Here is a 12,475-nt window from a genome sequence, read left to right on the forward strand (position 1 = left end):
GAGGATAATGGGTTCCTGGTAGCTTCATGTTCGATTCTTCTCAAATCTTTGGCGGTTAATTTGCGTCTTTTCTTTTCGACACGTTTCTTGCGACCCTGTTGACTATTTGCAACAAAACGTTTGATGGTTTTGTGATCGCGCCCTAATATCTTAGATATTTCAAGAGTGCTGCATCCCTCTGAAAGACTTTTTAAAAGTTTTGACTTTTCAGAGTCAGTTAAATCTCTTTTTTGGCCCATTTTTCCAGAGGAGAAGAATCAGCCTAATAATTATGCACACCTTGATATAGGGTGTTGATCTCCTTAGGCCACACCCTCCCTCCTTACAGAAATACACATCACCTGATATGCATTAAATCCAATAAGCATTCGAGTTTATACAGCTTGGAGTTGGAAATTATGGATAAAATGATGATATGGTCAAAATAATCACTTGCCTAATAATGGTGCAGAGTGTATACACATTTACACACATTTACACACATTTTCACACACACACACACACACACTACCAAAAACGCCGATCCCAGGGTCACTTTAGAAATCCAATTCCTCGTATGACAAAGAAATAAGTGATTTTTATGGTGACTAATCACTGTTGGTTTCCATATATTCTTTTTATATCAGGTCCTGTAAGCGGTTGAGAACAATAGGGTTTGTTTAAACAATGTGTGAACAATATGACTATTTGTCATGTTACATTGCTTAACGATCATGAATCATGAGTGGTAACTTACCCCAAGATTACTAAACTGTTTGATGAGAAGCACTAAATATCTCACATTTTCTTCCTTATCGACTCCCTAAACTAACATATCTGACGAACATAAAGAGCAAAAATATTTAAAATCACAATCAAAATTAGGATTGAAGATTTACATAATAATATGACAAAACATGTTAAACAAAAAGCAAAGGTTCCTTCATTAAAATTAAATACAGAGAAACAGTTCAACCCTAAATAGTCTTCATCAGGTCCCAAAATCAGTGAAATCACTTTACAGTATATGGGCTTGTGTATTCTGTAACTGTAGGAGGTGCAGTGGTGGTTGTTACTCATGCAGTTTTCATTTTACAATTCAAATACTCATGCACCTGAGGTCCCCTCATGAACCAGTGCAACCTGCTTTGACCACATCCATTAAATTTTAAAATCCAAACACATTACAGATATCTGGGTGACGGCAAGATTTAAGATCTCGGGATAAACTTCAAGTGCATTACATTGGATAGGGATATAACAAGCGAACTAAGAAATGGCAACTGAAGAAGAAACTGCAAACAAAACAGAATGAATCAGTGAAATGTCGCAATTTGAAGTGACAGTCAGAGGAGCTCTAAGAACATTCTTTGACACTCGGAAGTTTTTCAAGTTCCCTTAAGAAAAAAGTATTTTAATGAGAAACTGAGGGTCAGTGGAATGTTTTACTTGCAATGAAGTCAGTTCTGTTTGTGAAGCTTTTCCACCCTGTGGGTGAGAATAGTTTTAATAAAGGATTTGATAAGAACATTTTGTAATTAAAAACTACTTTATATGAGTATTAGTTTATATTAACACATACAGGCTGAAATGCAGTTGGGTACAAGTTGTCACATATACAGAGATGACTTGTCAAAATCAGAATCTTAAAGACGAAGCTATAGTTGGTAGTGAAAAACTTAAATGTAACAGATCAATTGTATAACTATGGTTTCTAAACAGCTTTCTGGGATCTCCTGTCTCCTGTTTGTGCGTGTGCTTGTGTATAATTGTATGTTTGGGTATCAGTCGTAGCTAGCTGCGAGGATCTTGTCACGGTTTTCTTCGTACTGGCACAGCATCTTCTTGAGGTCATGGTCAGCACGAATCACCTGCACACACAGGTCGCTATGGTCATTATGACATCTGGACATGCAATATTGTTACATGAAAGGCAGGAGAGCGGAAGCACACCATCGTGCAGCTTAAATGTGCCGAGTCAGTGGAAAAGGGGAATCTGTGTGGCTCCCTAAAGCTACGTGAACATGCTGAATGTAAAATATCTACACAGTCCAAAGCCAAGAGAACAGTCACTCACCAAAACAGGAGCAGGAAGAGGGAAGGAGGTGCGCTTGATGAGCCAATCCTCATACAGCTGGTGGACAGACTCCAGATACTCCTGGTGGACGGACACACGCACCCACGCACGCACAGGCAGATTGGTGACCAATTCACAGAATGTTAATCTCAAAATTCTCTAAAAACCCTTCATTTCCCTAGAAGTTGATTGACAGTTTGTGTGTTCTGTGAATTGAAACAATGTTTGGAGTTTGCCTCCTCACCAATGGAATGACTTTCTCCTCCTCTCTGCATCTCTGCTTTAACCTCTCATGGCAGATCTGAGGAGACGTTTGCAGGTAAACTACAGCCAGAGTAGAAAGTCATAGAACATTTAACACATCAACACAATGTTGCAGCTTCTAATGTGATTATCAAACAGAGTAAAGAGAGTTTATCATGCTTTCATGCCTGAATGGTGGGATATCTGGTTTTCTGGTACTGATGGGAGATGGCTCAAGTTCATCAAAAATGTTTTGCTAATGACGACTTGTTCTGTGCTATATCTGTGGATTATGTCCTGCTGTATGTTTTGCAGAGCTAAAAGACTTGCAACTTCTGTCCCTGGAATGTATTCAGAGACCATAGATTCAGTCTATGTAGTGTTACAGTATGTGTAAAATATTCTGGATGGAATCCGGCTACTGTCCTGGACACGCCTGTTCACACTTGTTCATCTTCTAACTTGCTGATAAAAGGTGGATTGTGAGGAGAAAAATATTTCTCTGCATATGCAGACAAACATTTGCACATACATTTTTCACTATTTACAAGAAAAACTAATATCATGGTCTACCAATGAAGGCAGCATAAAATAGACTAGTTGTTAAACGAGTGTTCATTGTTTTTCCCCACGCTATAGTGTAAAGCATGTTTTTAAAGCTACAAACTTTCCATACATTCAAACAGAAGACAGACTGTGTAGTGTGATGTATCACCTCACTGTTGGTGATAATCAATGAAAATGTGATTTACGTAATTTTTTACGTTAAAATTATACGTGAAGATAATAGCTGATGATGTACGAAGGCATTGTGAACCAGACAGATGTAACAAAACAAACCTGACTGACATTTCTCAGAGTTTGAAAACACCTCCGCTCTCTACCATACGTAGATACTAATTATCATCATTTCAGTTTCCAGTCAGTCTTCATAGTATATTTAAATATATTCTCGATGTTTCTGAGTGTCTGTCAGCGATTAAAAAAAACAAAAACACTACAACCACTGTATTTTGTTCTCTTTATCATAATCTTTATTAGATATGTGTTTGTGTCTTGTGTTATTCTCACCAATCAGATCAACAGGAATGGAAATGTTTGTTGTGATCCAATCAAACCACTCGCTGAGAACAGCATAGTCCACCTCTGGCATTTTCCCACTGGAAAAAAAAAAAGTCGAACAACGGCACATCAGCATTTAGCAATCATGATGCTAATGGGGTAGGCAATATGACAATATAAGCCATGAGATGATAAAAATTTGACAACCACCACAGATTTTTCTTTACTGTTTATGGTTCCTTTAGTATGTCTGGCTGTATTTCGTCATTTTGGGAAGTACTGCAGATCTGCCAGGACTGTTTTATGCTAATTTTGGATTAACTACACTGTTGCATCATTGTCATAAAGTACCTTGATTTGTCCGGTATTTAATTCACTGTATCAGCCATTCAATCTGGTTATTTTTATCTATAAACAGTTTCTCTACTGAGGTTCAAGAAAATGTAACATATTGTGATAAATATCTATACGGTGATATAAAATTAGTAAATCATGACAGAAGATTTTATCCGGATCACCCACTCTGTTTCCTAGGGTAAATGGTCTCATTCTTACAGAGAACATCGCTGCTCCAAGAGGTATTAAATGTAGACTAAGAGCCTCGAACTGTTATGCAACAGAATCCCTCAAAGTAGCATGGGAGTGTGGCTGAAACTGTGTGTTGTATGGATTTATTTATTTTGGTCCAATCTGGCGCTGAAGTTTCTCAGATCACAGATAACAGTACCTTCTGAAGAGATTCTCCACAAATATGTACTTGGCACTGAAGATGGACCTCTCCATCATCTTGACAGGAGCCGCCTGGAACCAACAAGAAACTTTCAGCACATACAGCTGATTTCCTGACAAGGTTCTTTTGTTTGCAACACCAGTCCACAGCTACCAACATGTTTGTTAGCATTGTAGGTTGACACAGCCTATATTAGCCACTATACAATAAGATGGGTGCATTTCTAGCTAACAGTACACTTACTTTGGATGACAAGTGACTATCCAGCATGGTGAGTTGAACGTAGGTCTGCAGTGTAATGCCCCAGCGCTCAGGATCCTGGTACATCAGAGCCTGCACGGAAAGAAACAAACAACTGACACAACCAGCATGGCAGACATGCAGGGAATCTATTCATCTGCTACTGCGACTGCTGGACAAACCACTGAACACATTTCCACAAGGTTTGATCTAGATAATCACGGTCCCCAGAGGATGGAGCCTTCTGAACTTAGTGTCAACATTGGTCTAAAATTCACTTATAAACACATTGCACAGGCTACATCCAAATCATCTGGGCAGAGTGTCATGAAATTGAAGGGTCACTTCACTCAAATTCTGAAAACAAACTCTGCAGCGCCCCTAGAGGGCTCTAGTGGGTATATATGTCTTTCGTTTTGTTTCATTAAAACCTTAACTTTAAAAGTACCATTACATTTGCTCTCAAAACCTATCCTGCAAGTAGTTTTAGGTCCTGACCTGATTACAGAAGTTTGATATTAGGTCAGTATGATCACACAGTGAAAACAACAGGGCCATGCACAGTACCAGAGGGTTGTGTCCCTGGACGTTCCTCCATTTAGAGACTGGTTCTGTAAGGATCTGGAGCAAAAAAGAGAGGAGAAATACGTTAATGAAGACTTCTGACGTCCAGGGTTGCCCCTTTTCTTTAAATTTTCATCTTTTTTGAAGACCCTAATTTCAAAGGAAGGAATGGGACTGGAAGTATTCAGACAGAGGGATGCACACAGGGTGTAAAAAGTTAAAACAGTTCCTATCTTTTATTTTAAAACCTTTAATCCAAAGTCCAGCCTTTTCCCCTCATGGTCCCTCATTTCAAACAGCAGCTACTCAAGCCAATTTGTGTAACACCTAGAGTGGCACTTCCTGGCGGGAGGACATGCACACAAATCTTCAGTAAGCACAACTTTGCTGTAGAGGGACTTTGCTTTGGTGTACCTCTATATTGCTGGTTTTGCTGAAATACTCCAAACACGTCGTCTTCCCACTGGCAATGTTCCCCTCAACACAGATCTAAAAACAGTGATAGAGAGACAGATGTTAACCGGAGAAAGGACATTACCATGATACCCGGTATGAGCTTGTATTATAGTTTTTGAAATGTGATGATTAGTATTTAGTCACTGTAAAATATGTAATAATCGAAAACAAATCCTACACTATAAAAACGCAGCCAACATAATGAGTGTAGATTATCTTGTGGTATGTACTGTGCTGTGAGGAATGAATGGAGGGAAAATGAAGTCTCAGATTGCAGATCATATGGTGGAGACTCACCACTGCTTTCTTATCCTCTCCATTCCGCACAAGCTTCCCTTGGAAGGAAGACAACATAGTGAGACAAGACTTCCCACAACTCCCAGTGCTGGCCTCTCTCAGGTCAGCAGGCTACAGCAAGGTCAGAGGGACTGAAAGATGTTAAAATGCACAACAGGTACGGTACAGTGTGTAAGTAGGTGTTTAGGTTTGTTCTTACTCTGTATTCAAGGCAATTGGATTGGTAATGAAACAACGGTAGGTTCTACCACAAGGTGCAAACCACTGGTAACACGCAAGAACAGAGAGGCCAGATTCGACTAAAGTGTATTATCGCAGAATTCTTTCCTTGGTGAAAGAAAACCCTTTTACATCTATCCAGTGCTTCACAGTACAGATGGGTATATTAAAAAAAACATACTGTGAAAGCAACACAAGAGCTTCTCAGAAAAAAGGAATGGAATATTCTTCAATGGCCAACTCAGTCACCTGACCTCAACCCAATTGTACATGCTTTCCACTTACTGAAGACAAAACTGAAGCAGAAACACCCACCAACAAGCAGCAACTGAAGGTGGCTGCAGTAAAAGGCTGGCAAAGCATCTCAAGGGAGGAAATTTAGCATGTTGGGATATCCATGGGTTCCAGACTTCAGGCAGACATAGACATGTCATTACAACATGTCACTTACTGGGTTGGTTACTTTCGAGCGCTGGGGCTGGTCTGAATATCTTTATTGGGAGAGGCCACACAAACAATGAAGTGAGAAACAAACCAGAACAGAAACTAAAACCACTCAAGTCAGATTAGGGGAACTAGCTTATGTAAATACGAAATGAGGTTTTAAAGACTGTAAAAACAAGGAGGTGAGTAGAATAAAAAAAATAAAGCTGGATTGAGTGTTAGGGCCAGCCATGAAGTCAGCTGGTATAAAGTATCTATGGGCTCTACAGAGGCTGTTTAATCACTAAAACTATGCTACTCTATGCAGTATACCCCAAAACTGAGTACACCCCTGTGCAATTTCACTAAAGCATTAAATGATTCTAAGCTGTACCATCTTACAGTAACTGTATTATTTTTAAATTAAATTAAATAGACTACACTGAAAATACTCGCCCCAAAGTACAATGTTACACACAACACAAAAACACACACAAACACACAATTTGCTATTTATGCAACGTTGTCTTGAAAAACAGATGAGCAAGTGCTTCTGGCTTTGCCAAAGAACGCAAAAAGAAGCCTAATGAACATTAGTAGCACATTCTTTGATGAAACCAAAATAAATTTGCTCTGGATCGGATCTGGTCCAGCAGGTTTGGTGTGGACCTTGCCAGGACTTCCACAATGACTGCATAGTGCCGACTGTGAACCATTAAGGCGTGAGTGCAAAAGGTGTAGGGGGGGGTGACATTTATAGATGGCACAACGACTGCAAGTTTGTATACCGGAATACTGAATTAAACATATGTGCCTGACTTGAATGCAGTAGGTCACCTTTGGAGTATTTTAGAGCAGAAGGTAGAGCAACAAAACCATCCAGAATAGAGCAAATGAAAAGAAACATCCCTCCACAGATTTATGCAAAACTTAACAGTCATGTCCAGGAAGATTGAATCTCTCATCAAAAATAGAGGCGCACATACAAAATATTTAATAAAATAAAATAATGGAATATCAATATTGAAGGGTGAACTGACTTTCCCGCAGTTGGTTAGTCAAACATTTCTATTTTTCAAATTAACTGGCTTCATTCTTCTTGGGCTTTGGCTAAAAATTGTATTAAATGGAAAGGATTTGGGACGACTCAACGTTTTTAAGAGATGTTGACCATGGGGGTGTCCAGTTTTGTTTTATGTTGTGAGTGAGCTTGCAATGTCGGACAGCCGGAGTTTTCTGCAGGTTCACCGAGTCGAACTTCAGAGAAAACGTTTACAAGACAATGCCTGAAGCCTTTTTCAGAGTCATACTGACCAAACTGTGAAGCATATCAATAAAAACCGGTGGGGTCAATCTGCCTTAGAATTACCGACATATAAAGTTCTTCCCAAATGCATAATTCCTTAGAATATCTTCAGTCATGACTCGGATGAGCCAAAGAAAACCGATGAATGGATTAACCAATTTAACACACATTTTACATAGGGTCAGAGATCCGGAACAAAAATATTTGAGGAATTTCTTTCAGCCTGTTTTCCCCAAAAATCACACGCAAAAACATTTTGTAACTAACGTTACGACCTGCGGCAAGGTGGACGAAATACTTCCGACCTTTCTAAAATCAATATGACCTATGCGTTAATACCGTCTACGGCCTTTTAACAGGACACTTTTTAAAAATACTTTTCAGTCTCTTCAAATAGGATTTGGAGGGGCACTGTCCTCCCGAGGGGCCGTGTCCACCGTCTTCCAGCACAACTGACCTGGGGTGACATGTTGCGCGCCGCGGCCCGCTGCTCTGCTCCGCCCCGGGCCGACGCCCCCCGCGCCGGGCCTTGAGCTGCTTTTCCATCCGGCGGCGCGGAGAGGCGAGGGAAACATGGCGCCGAGAGGCGACAGGAGTCTAACATGCCTCAACGACGACACGCCACCTCCAGCTAGCCACATCTCGCCTGGCACACACACACACACACTCACCTGCAGACGTTCTATGTAACATGCCGTCTCAGACAGGAAGAAACCAGGTTTTCTTCTTCGAGGGACGTTAGGCGACATCGCAGGCGCATACCGCCACCTGCTGTAAAGGAGTGTGCGCGGGCGGGGCACGAATCCGCTGTCTACTTCTAAGAGTCTTTAAAAATACTGTATTACACCACTGACCACGATGTGAAGGTCTCTTCCGATTGAATACAAGGTTGAATTAAAATCTGCGTGGTCTATATTAACTCTGTTCTAGAATAATCCTGTTATATTCTGAATCCGTAGCCCAGGCCTACTGCCAGATGTTAGTCATGCAGGCGATTCATTCCGGAGCCCTGTTGTTGGCCTCGATGGTGAACAGCCGAGATTTGAGTTCACCTTTCTGATCACAGACCGACAGAGAAAACCGGCCATATATTTTCAAGAAGCTTCGATATTTGAAAACTAACAGCAAAGTTTGGGTGGGATTTGCTGATCAAATAGTTCAAGGATGAATGCTAATGTTTAGTCCCCTGGTGCAATCACCAGGCCAAATATTTTACTTGCAGACCATGAAATATGGTTAAAGGAACCTCAGAAATGTGTAGAAAAAAGAAATAAACTACAGATACAAAACACAAAATTTCCCCCCTTCTCTACTTTCTTCCTTCCTGTAATTATTTCCTTCATTCAGTGTCTCTACACTGCCCTCATCTCTCCACTGTTCTCTTCCTCCCGTCCGTTGTCCCTTATTGGATAGTGGTCAACCTCTGCAAGTGCTCGTACGAAGGCAGCTGGACTTTGCCTGAAGTTCTTGAAGACGTTTCGCCTCCCTCAGTTCCAACGGACCAGTGGGGAGACAGGCTGTTCTGTTGCCGATTCGGTAGGGTATCGGGAAGGTGGGTGTCTCCTCTCTACTGCGCGGGACTAGCCTCCCTAACAGAGGGGAATGCCAGTATTTACCTAAGTGTGCATGTTTATAATGGATAAAACGCGCAAAGCCATCATTGAGTGTCTTATGTTCAGATTACAGTCCACATGTTGCACTGTCGTACTTGAACTGATTCTTGTGGGACACTGATGGAAAAGCCTTTAGCAGCCTCTCTAAAGCGTGGACGCATTATATGATCCATGCTCTCTGAATAGAATCATGGTGCAAAGAAGGGCAGCCCATCGAGAAACCGGACACTAAGTGGGACACATATTATTCGGTTTCAGCACTTAGCACAAAGAGGCGACGTGGCCATCGCATAAGGAGTAAACATTGTTACTGTGGGTTCAGGGATATTTAAAGAAAAGATAGAAGGTGGTCTGGAAGGTAGAGGTCTTCTCACTTTCTCTGTTGGATTCCTGTGGACGTCAGTAAAGCGGCCCCACAAGAATATGCGCCCTTCAGTCCGGAGGAGGGCGGTAATGCGTCTTAATGCCATGTGTCAGGCGGAAGAAAAAGAAGTGGACGGGAAATTTTAGAGCCCAACAACAAAACGACCAGATGAAAGCCTGCAGCCCGCCAGAATGGCAACGGGCTCCGAATCCAAACTCCAGCTGGTTCACAGACACGTCCGTCTGTTCCCGGACTTTCCCAAGAAGGGCATCCTGTTCAGGTGAGATGCTGATCGCTGCCGTTCAAACCGCATGCCCAAGTCAGGATTGAACTCGCGTCTGCGTTAAGGGGTTCCCACATGGTCCGGGTCCTCCAGCTCGACGCGCGGGTGGGGTCTGGAAGCAGGGACTTTGGTCAAAGAACATTCCGAAGTGGTGTCTTATAAAGTCCTGCGGGTTTTCCCTCTGCTCTGCTCTTTCTCTGCCGCTCCACCTGTGCGTGTTGGTCGTAGCCAAACGATGGAGAGTGTTCGGCCAGTTGGCGCATTGATTTCGGCTTTCTGCTGTACTGCTTGTAAAGTCCAGGCTGGTTGCGGCCAGTCAGCCTTGGGCGAGGTAAAGAACCGCAGTCGTGATGAGTAAAAGCGCCGCAAATTGGGGTGAAAAGCTGGAGGAGCAGGATGTAATGTCTGAAGGGGGCTGCAGGGGCTGCTGACTGACCAGCAGGTAGACAAGGCTGGGGGCTCTATAAGCTGAAAAAACAGTAATGCAGCACCCCCCCCTTCCCCTTCTGCTGACTGTACTATTTCACCATGCCGTTAACAAGGTTAGAAACGAGAGAGAGAGAGAGAGAGAGAATGATTTTGCAGATCAAAATTCAATGAGATCAAACTCCTCATGAGGTGAGATGCAAGGTGGGATCAGTTCGTCAGGGGAAGCAAAGTTACCCCTCCACGCTGTTGTAACCACATATTTAAACATGGGAACCCCGGGGGGTCATTTGTTCCACATCGCATTTTAAATCCAGTTAGTGTTGCTCACATTGTGCACGGAATCAGCCTTTTTTCCTTTTTTTTTTTTCAAGCTGCCCGTTTCTTGCACCTGCACTGATAACATGCTGCACCGTGAACTACATGCATGCACTTTGATTGGATCGGAAGACAAGACAGAAGCAATGGAGACTGACTTCCGTCTCTTTTGGATTAATGTGATCCTGACTGTATACTCTGATCAATTTACACTGAGTTGATAGCAACCCCATGTCAAACATTTAATCAGTGCAACAAATATGCTTTACAGACAGAATCCTCAAACCAGCTATGAAGCTGCCCCCCCACAGTATAACTGCTTATATAACAGCTTATACACAACAAGCAGCTGCTCAGGTCTCAGAGGAACAGTCTCAGAGATGGTTCTAACCTTAGTCTGGACTCCTGCTATCATTGTCATTTAACATAGTGTATGTGGTGCTGGGACTTTGTGAAAACATGTTCTGTAAAACACTGTGTGTGGAGTTTCTGGCACAAAGTCCCCTTTCTGGAAAATGTTCGGAGCGTTTAGCCTCAAGTCTTAGCCGTCGTGAGTGGATGGAGTTTGCTCCAAGGTCATGGCAATGGTTACATTTTCACCTGACATAAGCAAAATTCCAATCAGGTTATGTGATAATAATAATTGAACCATCATGTGATAATAATTGAACCATCTCCATGACTGGTGACGTGACCGGTGACAGCCAAAGCATCTGGCTCAAAGTTAATGTAAATAATGAACCATCAAGCTCAGATGGGAAATATTGTACAATGTTCTTACAGGTTTACAAGCTGGGTCTTTTTCAGTTAAAACACTTAACTCAGTAGCTCTACTGCAGACGCATGTGAATGTGCTGACTCAGGTAAACTTTACAGCGTGAGTTAACCAAGAGTCAAGGATCACACAGTCCATAGTCTTACCACATTATCTGAGGTTTGGATAATCATGTTAGACTGTGGGCTGTAGTTGAAAGTTATGTAGACTCTAAACTACTTTTTATTAAAAAAAGAAACAATAAAGATGAATGTTATGCAGTACTTATTGTCAAAACTACTCCATCCACTTAATTCTTGCAAAGCTCCTTCCCACTATAAACTACTATATTTTATGCACATACACGATTTTACACTGCAGATCTGATATTGCCAGTGGAGGAAATGTCACCAGTGGGTGTCCCATATTTGTTATTCATGTGCACACTTTCTAAAGTGAAGCATGGAGGAATATTACTCAAACATTTATTCAGAGAAGGATTTCAGTGGCAAGTTTAAGTGCAACATTTCCAGAGCAGCAAAAGGGGAAGCCCAGAGAGTGGTCAGTCATCCAGTCAGGTGCAGGAAGGAGCTGGCAGAGCTAAGGGTTGAACAGTATTTCTCATACATTTAATGTACAATGTACAGGAAGGATCCCTGAGCTTTGTGTCAAAATATTTACAATCCTGGTTGAAATAATTGGCATCCCTGAATTTTAAGTACAGGATTTAGAATATCTTGAGAAATAAATGCAAATTAACCAATTTTGTATAATTGGAATATTTAATAAAATGTCCAAAGCTATTGAACAATTATTGGTATCCTTTTGATGAAGTAGTTCCTGGAAAAAAAAAAAAAAAACAAATAAGATTCACGCGTACGTAATTTTCAGTGTTCACGTGACCTGAATTAACCAATGAATGATGGTTTTACTGTATAAAAAGGGACTGATTGTTTCCAGTTTCTTTTTCACAATGGTGAAGACAGTTCTGCACCCAAATATTAGTGAAAGCTACCAATAATTGTGTCTGGAGTTCATTTTGTGTTGGTATTACTTCACTATTATGCAAGTTTTTTTTTTTTTGTTTTTGTTTTTTTGGAAATATATTCTTTTGTTCAGTA

General features: G+C 41.4%; 2 protein-coding genes across 10 annotated transcripts in view; one reads left to right on the plus strand and one right to left on the minus strand.

Moving 5' to 3' along the window:
- Positions 1-610: 610 nt before the first annotated feature.
- Positions 611-8,392, minus strand: tk2 (thymidine kinase 2). 9 transcript variants are annotated; one of them, XM_040139582.1, is made up of 10 exons: positions 8,054-8,318; positions 5,649-5,686; positions 5,310-5,384; positions 4,899-4,952; positions 4,335-4,424; positions 4,089-4,162; positions 3,371-3,459; positions 2,301-2,380; positions 2,057-2,137; positions 611-1,850 (listed from the first exon to the last, which is right to left on the minus strand). In XM_040139582.1, exons 1-10 carry the CDS (start codon positions 8,235-8,237, stop codon positions 1,764-1,766), a joined length of 852 nt encoding a protein of 283 aa, XP_039995516.1. In that variant the 5' UTR covers positions 8,238-8,318; the 3' UTR covers positions 611-1,763. The 9 variants fall into 9 exon arrangements, with proteins under 9 accessions (XP_039995516.1, XP_039995520.1, XP_039995518.1 ...); XM_040139586.1 differs by having other exon boundaries at positions 612-1,850; positions 5,649-5,681; positions 8,268-8,360; XM_040139584.1 differs by having other exon boundaries at positions 612-1,850; positions 5,649-5,759; positions 8,268-8,360.
- A 1,258-nt stretch (positions 8,393-9,650) lies between these two features.
- aprt (adenine phosphoribosyltransferase) overlaps positions 9,651-12,475 on the plus strand; it is an 8,667-nt gene continuing 5,842 nt past the window's right edge. Inside the window, exon 1 of the mRNA XM_040139424.1 lies at positions 9,651-9,853. Coding sequence (XP_039995358.1) covers positions 9,765-9,853 — 89 coding nt within the window. The 5' untranslated portion in view covers positions 9,651-9,764. The remainder of the gene's footprint in view (positions 9,854-12,475) is intronic.

Source organism: Xiphias gladius, chromosome 11, assembly GCF_016859285.1.
Source record: "Xiphias gladius isolate SHS-SW01 ecotype Sanya breed wild chromosome 11, ASM1685928v1, whole genome shotgun sequence".
NCBI classification, from domain to species: Eukaryota; Metazoa; Chordata; class Actinopteri; order Istiophoriformes; family Xiphiidae; genus Xiphias; species Xiphias gladius.